Raw genomic sequence first — 17675 nt, forward strand, 5'->3', positions numbered from 1 at the left:
AATTTGGCACTAATCCTTCCTTTGCCAAGACATGAAACTAAATCAATCCATCACCCTCTTAATATAATATTTTTTTTTTTGTTGAATTCAACATGTTAGTCATGCTTTCAATTATTTAGTTAATTAAATACATCGAGGTCACATTAATTAGCGATTTCTATCACGATTATGAAATTTATTAAAAATAACTAAATTTTTTTTCAATTTAATGATAAATACATATATATTTTTATTAAAAAAATTGAGTTTGAGTTTTTTTTTAAATTAAAAAAAAATCATCATATTGTAATATTTTCCTTTTGAATCAGGGTATAGGGACAAATTCGTTTTTAATCAAAACTTTTTTTTTGTTTAGAGTGAATTAAAGTTATAATTGATTTCTTTCAACATTTTTTCAATTATTTTATTGTTCGTGTATGAACCACAGTATGTACTTGTAGGACTGTGGGAGGAGATTACATAAGCAGGATTCAAATCTTGCTTTTGAGCCCGCCATGCTTGTGAGATTTATAATATCCTTGGGGAGGAGAAGACAAGTACTCACTTATCAAAGCTGTGCAGACAGTTTCCATGCCCAGCGGAAGAGGTTTTTCAATAAAAAAGAATAATTGCTTTTTCCGATGCTAGTGAAGAAACTGGAAGATTTTATGAATATAGTATTCCACAAGAGCTTATTGAGCCCATACTTGGCTGCTCAGCATATCTCCTTGTTTTGTTATTTTATATTATTATCCAACATCGAGAAAACTCAAATCATGAGATAATGAGTACAAAACAAGAGTCAAAAGATTGAAAATCTGGAAATATATAGAGATGTCATGTACCCACAGGCCGCAGATCAACAACACATGGGCAACCGTTAATGGAAAGTAAACAGGCTAGAAAACAAAGGCAGATAACAAAAAACTAGCGCACGCTGTACGGCCAGAGGAAGTCGGGGCTGGTGGCGCTGTCTCTAAAACTTGCCTTGTTTCTGAATGTCCTTGAACTGAACCATCGATTTAACAGAACTTGTAGAGACAATCTGAAAGTATCTTCAGCAATGCCTTGTATGCAGTAAAACCTACATTATTTTTTTGACACTACCCAACAAAAACATGATCATGACAAGACACACCAGGCCTAGCTAGCATGGAAAACAAACTACTGATCCAAATTCCAAATGTGTGAAACGTTTTGTTAAATTTGGCGTTTGCAAATGGAATGGAATCTCCGGAAATTGATGCAGGAAAAAAATGTAATACCCCATTAAGGAGAAAGAAAGGTATGGGTTCGGACTAATATTTTGTCAAAACTGTCCCACTTGGTGACTCATTCTAAGATTGGACAGAAATTTATTAACAAAATCTGTTAATTAGTTTCATCGATGGTTGGGAAACTTTGTCTGACTAGAAACAAATGTTTTATTGTTCCAAACAAGAACTTAGAAGCTTGATGCTTGAATCTACGTGATGGGAATCAAATGTTTAATCTTACGAACTCTCGCTAGGTGGAAAATCAAAGATCAACCTAACTTTATTTTCGATTTTGAAAAATGTGCCTGTGGACTTACATGGATGAGATTTATAGACATTGTGAACGTCTTGAATGCACAAGTAATGAGATCTGTATGGTTTGAATGCATTATGGCAATGTAGATAAGTACATCCATCAATGGACTCGCATGGATTAATTCAATTGATAAGGAAAAAACTCTCCTTTTTTTTTTATCAATTAGAGTTTCATTTTTGGGAAAAAGTGTATTTAATCAATAAAATCTTAACTACATCAAATCCATGTAAAAAAATGTGTTTTTAAAATTGTCTAAAAAAAATTAAATTTATAAAAAAGTTGAGAACATTATGTATTAAAAATACCAGATCCGTGAAAGGATAAATTTAACATGACATATAAATTTAGACCTTTCAATAGCTTATTTAGGTTTTTCTACTCAAATCATAATGATTTACATGGATACTAAAACTTGGACTATTTTTTTATGAATGCTACGTCATCAGCTTCACCTTAAATTTGTAAAATTATGAATGTCAAGTCAACAAATTTTATCCATAACATGATTTCATTAAAAATTCTGAAAAAAAAAAACATTACAGAAACAGAATTTTACACTGCAATTTATCTATTATGTGCATATGGGAAGGTTCTAGTTAGTCACTTCATATTCTTCTCACCTTTAATTTCACTTCATAATCCCAAGTTAAATGTTTTTTTTTTCCGGAAGAAAAAGGGAACAGAGATAAAAACAATTTACAAGGTTCAGCATTCATTCATCCAATGCGTTAGTGTTCTCCAATGTACAATTAATGCCATGTGTTGGGTTAAGAAATCATGTCGCCGGTCAAAATCAAACACCCCCTCCTCCTCCCTCCGAAGTTTCCCCCACAAATTTATTGCTGATTGTCGACCCACAGCCACAGGGCAAGCCCACAATTCCCCCCAACCCATGACAGTGATCTTCTACCTCACGTGGATCTAAACCATTCCCCCAAAAAATCTCCACATGATATTAACAGTTTTAGCAAATCAAAGATTTAATTTTGCTACGCAAATCGATTATCCGAAAACGAGAAAAATCTTCCCTTAGATCAGAAAGTTAATAGTGAAAACCGCACTAAAACCCTCTATAGATAACAACAAAACAAGGCAAGATGGCCTTGGGATTAAACACATACAACTCATCCAAATTGGAGTAGACCCCAACAGCACCAGCCACTGAGTCGTAATCCTCCATGCTACCTTCCATACTCTTCTTAACTCTCCCAGCAATCACCCTACAAACAAGCATTGCCCTCTTGTCATTCCCAATTTCTTCTACTCCAGCTGCCATGTCATGAGCTTTGCCACTGGTTGCTGTTGTCAGGATTCCCTTCCTATTGGAACCTCCGCTGAGTTCTTGAGCAACCTTGAAACCATTCTTTATAATGCTACAGACATTGCAGTTTGGGATTGAGGTGCACAAGTTGGAGGACCCGTCGAGGCCGAGTGAACATGCAAAAGTGGTGCAGTGAAACCTGAGGAGTTCATTGCCATCTGCTATGCAACGTGGGTGCTTCTTGGGGAGCTTGGTGGCTTTGGATTTGATGGAATCACGGTATTCTTCGAATTTGGAGATGGTTTTGGAGGTGTTGTGGACTTTAAGGATGCGATCGATTTGGCAGATGGGTGTTTGCTTCTTTAGCCAGCTTGACTGGAATATGATTTCCACTATGTTCTTGCTCGTGTCTTCAGGACCCAGTTCAGATACTGTGGATTTACAGGCCAGGAGACAGAAAAGTCGGATTATGATGTTTATTATCGATACATTCATAATTAATATGATAAACAGGAAATCGAGATTGACGTTACTAGAAAAGAAAAAGGCGAGGAAAATGAAAGGGAAAAAAGGATCAATAGTATAATGGTCAGACAAGTAAACTTTCTTAAAAGAAAGAAAAGAGGAGACATGAACAGAAAAATGAAGGAATGGAATCAGTTTGTTAATTAGCTAACAAAAAGGAAAAAAGTTTAAGAGGTTTAAGTGCTAAGACAGGGGAGGAGAAGATTTCAAGGGAAGTGAATTACCTGCATGCCTAATAGCTTGATGAAGCTCTAAATTTTCAGCTTTCATGAATATCTCGCCACATTCAGGACAGGAACAAATGCTACCCCTCAAGGAAGGATCTCTAGCTATTCCAAGAACAGGATCAACCACCATTCTGCACTCATAACAGCCAGAGAATCTCCTAAATGGCATTCCTCTAAAAGACCCACCAGCAGAGGAGGCTGATGCTGAAGAAACAGAAAGTGAAGAATTAGTAGAAGAAACGACTCCGTTGAGCTCATGCAGAGGGGCTTTCATGGATCTGCTAGAGGCATCATTGTTACTTGAACCAAGCGATGCCCTTTTCTTGTGGACTTCAGGGGAAGCTGTTTCAGGCCTGTGCATCACCTTAGTGTTGCTACATAATGAACCTGAACACCTCATTTTCTTGCATTTCTTGCCCGTTTCTTCCATCACTTGTTCTGGTTGTTGCTCCTTTTGCTTCTTCTTCTGCTGTTGCTTCTGTTGCTGCTGCTGCTGCACTTGCTTTTGTTGCTGCTGATGTTGTTTTTGTTGCAGCTGCAGCTGCTGCTGTTGCTCTTGTTGTGGTTGGGGATGTTTACCAAAGAAAAGGCCTTTCACAACTGCCCAAGAGGGTGGTTTGTCATTCTTCTGAGGCCTCTTCTTTTGGTGAGTTTCCTTGGTTGGTTTTCTTTGGTGAGTAGGTCCAGCCATTTCTCAGGAGATCTGCTACTCTGTAAAATTAGTTGGGCTAGACAAAATGATGGGTTGTAGTTTTTTTTTGTTATATATCAGAATCTGATATAGGCTGCCGTCAGAGACATGTAGCTGATACAGCTGCGAAGATGCCTACTGGCTTGAGCTCAGATTTGAAGGTATTTCTTTTTGGGGCTATTCTTAGCAAATTGGATTTATTTATAAATTAATTGCTCTCTGTACGTAAGCCTCATGGTAGCTTATAGGCCGTTGATTCTCATCGTAGATACTTGGATCTTATGGACAAGAAACAAAAGTGGATCCCAGCATCAAATTACTCATATGGGATTGCGATGGATAAATCCCCGGTAACAGTAAAGGCATAACCAGGAAAATATTAAATACGTAATTATCAGGAATAAAAAAGAAAAAAAAATGTAACTACCAGACACAGCATGCATTGTGAAACAGAAAAAATGTTCATTTCAGTATACCGTAAATATATATATATATATACACATAAATATATACATTTATTAATTATAAAAATAATTTTTATAGTATACCAACATTAAAGTGACGTTTGGTACATTACAATACAATGTGATTACAAGTAATGTAATTGCAAGTAATATGATTGCAAGCAATATGATTACAAGAAAAATAACATTACAGTGTTTGGTATACAAGTAAAATAATGATTAAAATGCAGAGAAGATAACATTGCAGTGTTTGGTTTACAAGTACTTTACTGAAAATGTAATGTTAATTTTTAAAATTATCCTTAATTATTAAAATATAAGTTTAATATACTTATTTTTTTATTATTAATTTTTATATAATATCATTTCTTAAATATTTTTTAATGTCATATATTTTATTTTTATTTATTATTATAATATTTTATATTTTATTTTTAATATATTTATATTTTTATATAATATCATATTTTAAATATATTTTTAATGACATATATTTTATTTTTATTTATTACTATAATCTTATATATTTTATTTTTATTTCTTTAATATATTTTTTATATTATATATTTTATTTTAATTTATTTTACCTATATTATATAAATGTTAATTTTTTATATTTTAATTTTTATTCTTATATTATATATTTTATTTTAATATTTTTTATTTTAATTATAGCATTATAAAATACTTTTAATAAGGTAAGAAAGTTGAAAAGTAAAATTATCTTTAAGAACATTGTAAAGTGTAATGTAATATGATTGCATTAGTTTTGGACTGCAATCATATTACATTCATTGGCTGTAATGTGATTGCATTGCAATCTTACATTCCAATGGTCTGTTACAAAACAAACACTGTAATATAATTTAATAAATGATATTATAGGGAATGTGCTTTACATCCTTATACCAAAGAGACCCTAAGCTTTTTCATAAGAATTAAGTGTTGAACTTTCCAACAGTGATTTTAAGCTTAAAATTTGTTTATGAAATAAGTTAGTTTATTAGTTAATCAATTAAGTGAATAATTAATTTATTAAAAATATAAATTAATTGACTAAATATTTATGATAATTAACTAAACGTAAAAAAATTTGAAACATCAAAACCATTGAAGTGATTTTTTATCATTAAAAATTACAAAATTTTGAAAAGAGTCATAATCATTTGTGAATAGGTGTTCTAAACCATCTTTTGAAGCTTATAAATGCTTTCTACAAACATTAACAACAATATCCATACGAAGATCGATCGTTCTTTAAACTCTCTCAGTCTTCATTTACATTTCGTTTTTTGAATGTGTTTGTTTAAAAGAATCTCAGAAGAACAATAATTGATTTTCTATTCCTTTAGAATATTATTAATTTTAAGAAAATTTCTTAAAAGTGTCTTGTCTAAGCTCTTTTACGCATTATTGATGGATGTCTGCGGTGTGTCAAGTCGGACCTGTCGTGCCTCTCATTTTTAAAGCCAAGCCCAGACTATTTTATTTAACTACTAGTTTATAATAAAATAAAAATATATTTTATTTTTATATTAATATTTTTTAAATACTTTTAAAGTTAAAATTAAATGAAAATTATATTATTTATTAATAAAATAATATAATCAAAGTTGGGTCGGACTTGGACCTACAAATCTATACCAAATCTCGCTCGAAGTCAAGTCGGGTCTTAAGTTTGAGCGTAGCTTGACCATTGAACACTTATATATATATATATATATATACAATTTTAATTTTATTGATAAATAATTAATTTTAGTTAACTATATTTAATTATATTTTTAATAATTTTAAAATACCTCATTAGACATTATAACATGGGTATGAATTATATACTATTTCTTATACTACAGTTCAGCTTAGTGCGATTTATTTATATTCAAATTTCAAATTGTATGAACAAATTATACTAGTTATTATTTTCTTCCCATTGGCTTGAGAAGAAAATGCAGAGATATTAAATGGGTTAAATAGACAGAGGAGAGGAGTGCAGATGGGATCTGGGTAAGGGGTGTATCGTAGGGTACCCCCAAGGTGGGATTTTTGGGGCTGAGTGCTCCAACACCAACAACAAGATAAACTTACTGATTACACCATTATGGTCCCTCTCATGGGAAAAAGCTACTTGATTCCTTTTGCCTCAAAATTATGCCACACTTCCCCTGGAATAAAGCTTTACTAGTGTTGTTTATTAACCAAAAGAATACTCTCCAGCAACTTATTATACTATATTTGTTAGGAATTAATTATATCTGGTGCATCTGCTTTTCAAAACTTTAACCCTTAAAGGCAAACATTAGAGAAAGCATTGAAAGGTGAGAAGCTTAAAAGAAACACTAGTGATTCAAAAAAAAAAAAAAAGGAGAAAACTCTAACAAAGCTAGCTTCAGTAGTCTACTAACCGTTGGCAGTAAAGGGCTGGATTGGCATTGGAAGTTCAGATTCAGAAACTGCAAGACCCTAACGACTCCAGAGTTGGCCGTTGATTTAACGTTTGGGAAGCTTTTTGCGTTAAATTGTGGGGAAAGGATGATTTGTAAAGTTGGCTTCTGTATGTACGAATGGAAACTTTAACTTTGTGATTAAGAGTCTTAATTTTATCTCGTGTATTTAAATTTTAAATATATTTGATTTAAATTAAGTTTTAAGTAAAATTTATATTATATATTTAAGTATTTAATTTATTGATTAGTGTATAATCTTTCATTTAAAAAACATGATTAGATTCTTCCCTCCCCCAACTAAAAGAAGAAAAAACCAAAACTTGTATTATCACAAAGTTATTAATTGGCAAATGCATTTAGCTGATGTTCATTGCTTGGATTTGTTTGTGTGTATAAAGCTAAAGCAAGAGTGCTGCTGTATCACCAACACATTTTGAATATGGAAATTTATCTATTTATGAACATGTATAAATGTCTTAGCTGAACGTTTTAGCTTACATAGTCTATGGATTATGGTTATGGACTGTCAAAAAACTCATCCGTCCTCTCCTATGTTTATTGCAAAGAAGCAATTGAACGCTAGTTTAATCCAAATGATAACGAAGGAAGGCCCGTTCTTAGGAGTGGCCCATAAAAGATTTGGAGATTTAGGTATAAAAGTAATGTCTTCGTTTGGGTTGGTTCAAAAGGTTCTATGGGCTCTTTCTGACGACCCAAGATTATTGACAGAAGCCCATTGTAATTTCTCATTATGAAAGGGTCCCAGAGGAAAATGGGCCCAAGGCCCATCCAATAATTTTGTTCTTTTTTTTTTAAAGAAAAAGATGCGAGCGCCAAATACCCGTTTAAAATTTAGAAAACTTTCACTCTACCGTCTCCGCTTTCTCTGAAGGCTTCCTCTTTCTCATGGGCGACATTACGGTAACCCTAACCTCACCCGATTGAGTCTCTGTTTCCCGCCACTCCTATCCTTCAACTTTTTTTTTCTTTCTTTTTTCCATCCAACTGCCCTTCTCTTCATAGACCGGAAATGCCGTTGAGATCCGGCCATGGCAGCAGGAGGCTAACCTTCCGGTCCCACCAACCGCTCGCACGATCCCCAATCAGGACACGTCATTCTCCACGTCATCATCTTCCTCCCCGCCCGGCTTCATCGTGATGTCCAGGCTGCCTTCAAGCGCCATCGTTCTCTCGGTATCCGTCATCTCTCTCCTTCAAGTTTAGTGTTCTTCACTGTTGTATGAACCCAAATTTTTACTTATTGTTTAAATTTAGTTTCATTTAGGGTTTTTTCTATTTACTTTTTTTATTGATTTCCTTTTACCTATTTAGGGTTTATATTGGTCTCAAGCAAGTTATTTAAGTTCATTTAGTGGAATTAGACATTTAGGGTGCTTATTTGGTTTTAGGTTTATTTAATTATGCTTATATTGATCGTATGGTTTTATCAATGAATAAAATCATGAAATGTTGGATGAATTTTGTTAGCTAAGGGCATGATGTCAGTGGTTCAAATGTAAATTTATGTTGGAACTTTTGAGGGTTTCCAGGTACAGTGCAGACGAATGGTATAATGCCTAGACGAATGGTGGTTCCCCAGCGCACAGCTTCCAGAAATGTGGGTGCTAATGTTGATACTAACAAGTCTCGGGATTGTGTTTCATTAAGTCATGGTCAGTTGGTCAAGGACAAAATTATTGCTGGGGAATCTCAAGAAGATGCGTCCATTACGCCACCTTCTATTACGGGAACTATCACCAAAACCTTTGATGAAAATTTCAACCCATTTGATGTGGATCGAGATCAACCTAAGGAGGTTGTTGATCAAAAAGAGAATAATCTGATCCCTTCGCGGGATGTAGAATCTCAACATGTTGATGGTCAAAGAAAGGTTCAGCTTTTACCTGGACACCATGTCAGTTCTCAGGGTAATATGTTTTGCAATGCTCTTTAAATTGCTAATCTGTCTTTTTCTAGCCTCTTCTTTGCCACCATACTTTGCGACATCGTGACAAACATAGTTGAATTATAGCTCATTATATTTAGTTCCTGAATTTGTTACTATGCTCCGCGATGTATTCCCTCTTCTCATTTAATCTGCAGGGGCCCATGATGGAATGGCCACTGGATTGGAGAACTTATCATCTCATATGGGTTCACTTGCCTTGACAGAAATGGAATGGGATACAGTCAATCAAGTAGAAGCACAAACTGTGGTAAATAATGAGTCCAAGCACCAGCATTTTCGGAACACAGAATCTGAAATCAATTTGAAGCCTGAGGGTGCAATCTCTTCTCTGGCAAAAAGAACTACAATTATTCAAGATCAGCTACATCAGTTAAGAAACTTTTTAGGGCAACCCCTCACTCAATCTTCAGTTGTGGGGTCATCATGTGCTACCACAACATCTATACATTCATCTTCAGCTCCAATGCTTAACCTGACAACTTATTGCTCTCATTCTCATTCTGAAGGGGGTTCTCACGTGGCAAAAGAATCCCTAGGAGATATTGATGTGAATCATCAACTTGTAAATCAAGTGGATATGTTGCAGCAACCATTTCCTTCAACTAAGGAGATGAACAGAATGTTAGTTAATCAAACAGCTCTTCCAGCTCAGGCATCTACCTCTGGTAATGATGCTCAAGGGGAGGTTAAGAAATTTGACTTGTCCAAAAAGCAAGAAGGAAGCTTGGCAAATGAAAATGAACTTTTAAAGGATCCTGAATCTTGTCCTCAGTATAATAAGTCAACCAAAGGGCAAGATTTGGCAGGTGATGTCACTAATATACAATCTCAGGCTCCATTGTCGAAAGACTTGACTTCAGATGTCAAGTTAGAGCCTTCTAAAGCAGAGAAGCAGGGGAAGGTTCCAAGTAGTAAAGGAGCATCAGCACCTCGGAAACGGAATTATGATCCTGACTTGTTCTTCAAAGTGAATGGAAAGCTGTATCAAAGGCTTGGAAAGATAGGCAGTGGAGGAAGCAGTGAGGTCCACAAAGTCATTTCATCAGATTGTACAATATATGCACTTAAGAAAATCAAGCTCAAAGGTCGTGACTATGCTACTGCATATGGGTTTTGCCAGGAAATTGAATATTTAAACAGGTTGAAGGGAAAGAACAACATTATCCAGTTAATAGACTATGAGGTACCTCTTTCCAACCTTTTTCCTGTGTTTACTTCCAATACACTAAAAAGTTTATCCTTTTTTATTGTTTCAATTTGTTCACCAACAACACAAATCTACAAGCAATCATTTCATGGATTTGCTATTATTATGTTAAATAGACACTCATGTCCGTCATTTTATTCATGCTAAACTAAGATGCTTCAATTAGGGGTCTTTTAACTTTTTACCCGATGAAGGTTTTGTGATATTGTTGGTCTAAGTAGGCGGTTGATATGCAGACTGATTTCATGGCCATTTGTTGTTCATATGCTGTGGAACTTAATAATGTCTTATTTTCTGCAGTTATGACTATTTGGAAAATATTATGGTCATTGGAGTTGTTAACTTGTCCAATGTGGGGGCATGGGAGGGGGAGGGGATCTATCACCTTTGAAAGATAATTTTATAGCTCACCACAATTGCTCTGATGCAAGGAAATGCACATACAATGTCACTGTCAAGTGGTCCATAGTGAACATTAGAAAAATTCCTTATGGCACACATGCATGTAAAAATAGATCTTAATTGGTGAGAATGTATATCATATTATTACGATAAATGAGTTGAACTTTGGTGTTATATCTTGTGAAGCTTTCTTGTTGCTAGGATTTAGCCTGAAGCAGTTTGTGGGGAATATTTAATAATAGTCTTTCTTGATATTAGGTGACAGATAAGAATCTGCTTCGAGAAGTCAGGAATGGTTGCATGTCAAATAAAGATGGTAGAGTCAAGGATGATGGCTACCTATACATGGTACTTGAATATGGAGAAATTGATCTGGCTCACATGCTATCCCAGAAATGGAAGGAAATGGGTAGCTCCAATCAGACTATAGATGAGAACTGGCTTCGATTTTACTGGCAGGTTCTAAAGCTATCCCGTATCTTGAGTCTCTGTTGCTAATGATAACTTTTTTACATTGTATGTTTTCATGTTCTAATGATAATATTTTTTAAAGTTAATTTGCAACTAGATCATTGTGCTTGGTCATGCTGTGCTTTCTCTAGTAGCAGTCCACCTAAATAAACATTCCTACATTGAGGCTAACAATTTTATATTTTTGAGATGACTCTGATTGTGTCCTTTTCTTTGTGTTTGCATATTTTTATTTAGCTTTTACTTGAATTTGTCAAGCCTTTCTTCAGCTTCCTATATTTTGGGAATCAAGTTTCTCTCTTATTTTTACTCCCCCTTTTGTCTTTGATCATTTTCCCAGAAACATAGACACAGAGATACACATGCCATGAGGTGATGCTTGGCCCCAGTCTTTGGAGTAGCAAATGCTAACAGAAAGCTAAAGTTCGATTAAACAAGGATTTTGAAAAACAACTTGTAGCTTTTGTAAAAACTAAAAAGGAGCTTTTGGAGTCTTAACTTCAGAAGCTGAAAATTGAATTTCTGAAAAGAGTTGTGATGTGATGTTGTTAGAGAAAATCAGTAAAGCTTTAAACATGTAAAGATATTTTTAGTTGTTTCAAATAATTTTAACATGATAGCACATGTCATAAAGCTTTACTTCAACAACTCTAGTCAGCCCAAACAGGTTTCAAGTGCTAAGAGTGATGGCGTTTTCTTGTGTTCATGAATGTTCAGATCTGTAATGCTTATTAGCATGGGGAGGGTTAGATCTGCACACCTTAGCCTTGTGCAATTGTGGCTATTTTGGCAACTTGTTGCAGTGACCTGCAGGTCACAATGGAGCAAACCTACCATTGCTCCAAGTGTCACTCTTAAGGAAAATATGGATTTATATCCAATCATTATTTTACTATAATTGGAAAAACGAAAGCAGAATCTTTGTACTTTATGTATTTATGTTCTCCATGTTCCTCAAGATTCTTTTTTTGACTTCCACCTCTGCCACTAGGGGAAGTCGCATGCCTTTTTTCATCTTCTTCAGCGAGTTGATTTAGACTCTTTTTTTTTTTAATTGAAGGCAGGGATAGTTGATATTATCCTGTTTAAAATTGTGTGCCATTCATGTAGTCTTAGCTTCATATTATTATGTATTATTCAACAAAGCAGAATATTTACATTAGTTTGTTGGAAGCAATTTGCAGCAAATACTTCAAGCTGTCAACACTATACATGAGGAACGTATTGTGCACTCTGACTTGAAGCCAGCCAATTTCCTTCTTGTAAAAGGTTCTCTAAAACTTATTGATTTTGGTATTGCCAAAGCCATAATGAGTGATACAACCAACATCCAAAGGGATTCGCAGGTACTTGTTATTCATTGTTCTTTCCAACTTTTGATTGAAAGCACTATTGGAAACCTTGGTCCTTTTGGTTTTATTAATCAAAATTTTAATTTTACAGTTTCTTAATCAAATTTACTGTTCTTATCGGTTTAGAACTTTGATGGTTTTCAAGATAATGATGGTGAATGCACTTTTATTTACGTTTATTATGACATAGATACTGCTACTTATATACGCTGTGTAGCAACATTATGTATTGTATCTAAAATTTATTTGCAAGTGGTTGATTATTAGGTCAAAAAAAGAGTGCTTGATGTTTTGGGTCTTTCATGTGTATCTTTACAGCAACATCTCTTGTACCTAACATAGTTTATGGCAATTAATCACCTGATCACTCATGGAATTCATAAAGCTTTTGTATCCTTCCACTGTAGGTGGGTACTCTTAGCTACATGTCTCCCGAGGCATTCATGTGCAATGAGAGTGATGCAAATGGAAATACTATAAAATGTGGCCGACCTTCAGATATTTGGTCCCTTGGGTGCATACTTTACCAAATGGTTTATGGGAGGACCCCTTTTGCTGAGTACAAGTCTTTTTGGTCTAAGTTCAAAGTTATAACAGATCCAAACCATGAGATAGCATATGGTCCAGTTTCTAACCCATGGCTTCTTGATCTCATGAAGAAATGTCTTGCATGGGACCGCAATGAGAGGTGGAGGATTCCTCAGCTACTTAAACACCCTTTTCTCGTTCCCCCTGTTCCTCCCCAACCATCTTTTTCTCAAGACCAAAGCTGTCAACTGCTTCAGCTTATAGAGAAAGCATGTTGCAACAATCAAGATGCTTTGGTAATATGTTCTCAGCTCACTCAACTCCTTAGAGACCCAATGTCACAGATAACGTCACAGTCCCTAACATCCCAAGAACAAGAATGCAGGTTGCTCTCTCAAATGTCAAAGCTTTGCTTTCAGCTCCAGGAACATCTAAGCAAGACAGGGTAAGAGTTGGTAAACACGGGGAGCAGCTAGCCATAGCAGTTTTTATGTGTCGTAAACATGGGAGGTTTTTTTTGGCATACCAGCAATTATGCCAGATCAAGGTCATTTTCAGTCCTTTTGCAATAATATGTAAAAATTACCATGGTGGGTTTGTATTCTTGGATAGCTGAAACATCATCCTTCAGCGAGTTCATGAATGTATCAGCCTGTTTTTGAATTGATGTGTGCAGTCCAAAGAGTCAATTCAACTGATCCTTTAGGTTCAGAACGTTTGTATGATAGCATTTTCTAGTTTAATTATGTAACATTCAATCCAATAAAGGTGCAAGAAAAGAAAGGAAAAAGAAGCAAAAGTGACCATCAAGGCCAACATTTGTTCAAATTGTTACTACCATCTTTTTCAGCATGTTCCAAAATCATGTTGAGTTGGTAATACCTAAAAATCTTTCCCCATTATCTTTTCTTGTTTTACCTGTAAATTCTGTGCTTCAGTCCCACGGAGCTAACTTGGGAAGCCCCCATGAACGTTTGAACAAGTTACTGACTTACAGACTGAACCAAAGCCTAACAACTGCCATTAACCTCCTTGGCAATACAGGATCGATTCAACATAGAAACTAGCAAACTGGACCAAATAATTGATTGTTCAACAATAAATTGCTTTACAAGCACACTGAATTTATAAGGACAAAACAAGCAAACGTTGGATACTTCATGTGGTCACTTTCATAGTACAAACCTGACAATACTTTCTTAGTGGTTCACCACCCCCCCCCCTCCCTCTACATGTAATTCTTTCCTCCTAGGCTTTACAATGAAATTCAAGCAGTCTTTTATAAATTAAAAGAAACCTCTTAGTGCAAGTTATTGATACTAGAAAACACTTACCATGTTGCTGGCAAAAGTAATCAGTTTTGCTTATGTTTCTTCGATTTTGCTGCAAGTTATTGATCTGTTTTTGCATTAGTTTTACTTAGAAATCTTGTATTCGTGCAATAAAACTTACTTTTGGCTTTCAAATATATATACATGATGATCATTTAGATTGAGGCCTTGAGCTTTCTGTAGTCGAATATGATAGTGAGGACGGTAAAAAAGAATGGTGATTTAGAGATTCTTAACATACATGAAAAAAATGGTGGTTGAAAAACCGATCATAGAGTGTTTAAGGCTAGCTGTTTAGGTACACAAACATACAGCATTGCTTATATTTCAAAAAGAAAAAGAAAAACACTCTGTCACTCCTGCAGGCAAGCGGGGGAATCAACTTTTGTCATCAAATTTGGTTAGAAATGGCTCAGCAAGTAAAGTATACATTTTCATCTATACATCAAGAACCACTAGGACCTCCCTCTTGTTTCTTGGCCAACCCCGCTTGGTCCTTGGCCAAGTTGATCAAGAGTTCTTTCACCAAAGGGAAATTTGTCCCATGAGTAATTAGCAGTATATCTCCTGCCCTGGCCATATAATTGCGACCATCCCCTTTGTTCCCTTCAACCCTGTAATAAACGATGCCAACATAACATCCTTTTCTTGTTCATGATATTGAAGGTAAAGGAGACAAAAAGAAAATTTTCTAACCATTCAAGCATCCCTCGTGTCAAGTAGTGCATTCCACGAACAGGGTTAAGCGTTTGTAATAGTCCTGGATATAAAAAAGTTAAAATAGCAGGAATATTAGATAAGAAATTTAAACAAATAACAAAGTAACTCCAATATAGAAAATGACATACTTTCATGTACTGGTGTCATCAATCTACAACATTCCAGCGCTGCTCGTGTATCTCCTATCTGCGTATAGAGCTGAAAAGCATAAAATAGCATAATCAATATCAAATCTTAAAAGTCCACACTTCGAGCATCAAGACAAGACTGTTCCTGTTACTATTTCTTCATCTAATTAAGCCTCTCAGCTATCGACTATTTTGTCCAAATGGCATCCAAGTCACCAAACAAAGACTCGTTCAACTCCTTTGCATCCGGAGAATAAGATCCCTAAAAAGGATACCTTTGTAAGTAAATTTCTGACAAGCATCACGCTGAATGAAGAAGGATGGAAAAGATCCAGGGCTGCTTCCTCTGCCGTCTTAAAAGTAGATACAGCTTCCTGAAAATCTACAGCACTGTCAAAGAACAACTTAGCTTCACCAGTATATTTGCCAAAGTATACAAACAATGGAGAAGGATACTGCCAGAAAAAAACTCCGATTTCCCCTTGTCACACAGTGGATCTATTACCCCCTTTGCACTTCTTTCCGCTTCCGAAGTCTTGACGAGTCCACATTTGTTGCATTCAAGGTTCTGGTCACGACTGTAAGATCCTGCATCTCCAAACAGAGAGAGACCAATTAAGCACTAGATGTACCCAAAAGAGTTAAGCTAGCATTGATATGACATACTGTCTTTATTAACGAAGAAACCATCACATTCGCCCTCCTTGCATCGCAGAGCATCCAAAATTTGATCATCGATTTCTGCAAACTTACTGCAGCGGGGACATGTGCAAGTAAAATGGTATTTTGCATTAAGATCGTCCTGTCGATGCCTGGTGGTTCGACCAAGGTCTATGTAACTGATCAATACCTTATGGAAACAAAATAACAACAACAAGTAAGTCATGACGAAGCAGTGCTTGATCAAGGTCTATGTTGACTCAAAATGCAGAAAACTTCAAACTCATTTCTTACATATATTACCTCATCACCTTTGTCCACAGGCGCCAGAGCACGAAGTACAGCAAGTTTTCCCTCAAAAACCAAAATAGCATTGGGCAAGCAGCTGTAATCCCAAAAGTGATTAAACGAGAGAGCCCAAAAGAAATCACGAGTTCAAAAAAAACCGTTAATCAGTTTTATCAGTTACCTGTGGTTAATAAGAGACATAACAGGATACAGTCCAATTCCCAGTGGCCCCATTGCAATGTCAACAATGGTATGTGCATTGCATGAAAGCTGCATTAGAATTGAAAGAATTGATTTTCAGGGAAGACCTGATCAAAACCTCAATCTTCTACCTAAACTTGCTATTCTAGAATACCTTGCAAAAGTTGTTTATTGCCTCGTCTAGATCAAGCTCAGGCTGCTGAAGCATATGGTTGACGATTTGAGCCATAATCTGATATTCGTCCAATTTCTCCGACTCCATATTAGATTGGTCTTCCCAAAAGTAGGTTAGGTGAAGCATAAGGATTTATTAAGCACACGCGCAGCAATGAAACCACAAATGAACATCAGCAAAAAAAAGAAAAGGATACGATCTATCATTGCCTCCACCAAGTTGAAGTTGTCTATAGGAGTAGTAGGGATGACCTGCCAGTATGCATAAACAACAAGCAAACTGTCCTCAAAATCACGAAACTATTACAGTTGTAGATACATAGGCCAAATTTGAAAAGCCATTACATAAAAAGTTATTTACGTTATCACGCTGTAACTGTCTCCGAATGAAGAGTTTTACCATCAGGCGTATCTCAGGTGTACGTGTAACAAGCTCTTGCCACTTCTTTTCAAGCCTTGAGATGGCACGACATTCAAGCTTATGCAACTTCCAATCAAGCCTCTGAAATTAGGGAACAATATATATTCAGATTAAACAAAATACAAATCCCACTACTTACTTTTATCTTCGAAGTCATTAATTTCATTTTTCATTGTTCTTTCTCTGTTGTTTTCACAAAAAGTTACATCGATCCCAAAAAAGATGATCTTGTGTTTATCTATCTGATATGACACTCAACAGAGAAAGCTGGATCATTGCAAGTGGTGAGCAGATGATACATAGAATAGAACCATAACCTAAGGCTGGACTCTAACCATAAAACAACACAAAAATTACATTAAAAAGATATACCTGGCATTCTGCGCCACAGTACCAAGCGATGTTACAGGATGCACACTTCAGAAGGGCATCGCCGGATTTAAAGCATCGCTGACATAGGGGATCAGAGCTTGTTGGTACACACACATAAGGCTCCTCCTTCATAATCACTTCTCCTGAAATGTGGTTGTTACCACAAGTACCAAAATTGGGAAAACAAAAACTAATTGTGTTCCCTACCGTAGCTATGAGTAAACTATTGGCATACAAATATATAAGCCCTCACTGACCACAACTACATCCATATGCATCTATTTA

General features: G+C 35.5%; 2 protein-coding genes across 2 annotated transcripts; one reads left to right on the forward strand and one right to left on the reverse strand.

The window, feature by feature from the left end:
* Positions 1-2134: 2134 nt before the first annotated feature.
* Positions 2135-4415, reverse strand: LOC110416809 (uncharacterized). The gene is made up of 2 exons (XM_021428906.1): positions 3562-4415; positions 2135-3243 (listed from the first exon to the last, which is right to left on the reverse strand). Exons 1-2 carry the CDS (start codon positions 4253-4255, stop codon positions 2612-2614), a joined length of 1326 nt encoding a protein of 441 aa, XP_021284581.1. The 5' UTR covers positions 4256-4415; the 3' UTR covers positions 2135-2611.
* Positions 4416-8233: 3818 nt separating this feature from the next.
* Positions 8234-13862, forward strand: PPK1 (putative protein kinase 1; the record flags this gene model as incomplete). Its single annotated transcript, XM_089783551.1, has 6 exons — positions 8234-8384; positions 8717-9094; positions 9339-10318; positions 11003-11203; positions 12400-12561; positions 12975-13862. Coding segments are annotated over 6 exons (2442 nt in total), but the record flags the coding sequence as incomplete, so codon positions are not given.
* Between the last annotated feature and the right edge of the window lie 3813 nt (positions 13863-17675).

This window comes from Theobroma umbraticum, unplaced genomic scaffold, assembly GCF_002168275.2.
Source record: "Theobroma umbraticum cultivar Fairchild unplaced genomic scaffold, ASM216827v3 scaffold_51.0, whole genome shotgun sequence".
In the NCBI taxonomy this organism is placed as follows: Eukaryota; Viridiplantae; Streptophyta; class Magnoliopsida; order Malvales; family Malvaceae; genus Theobroma; species Theobroma umbraticum.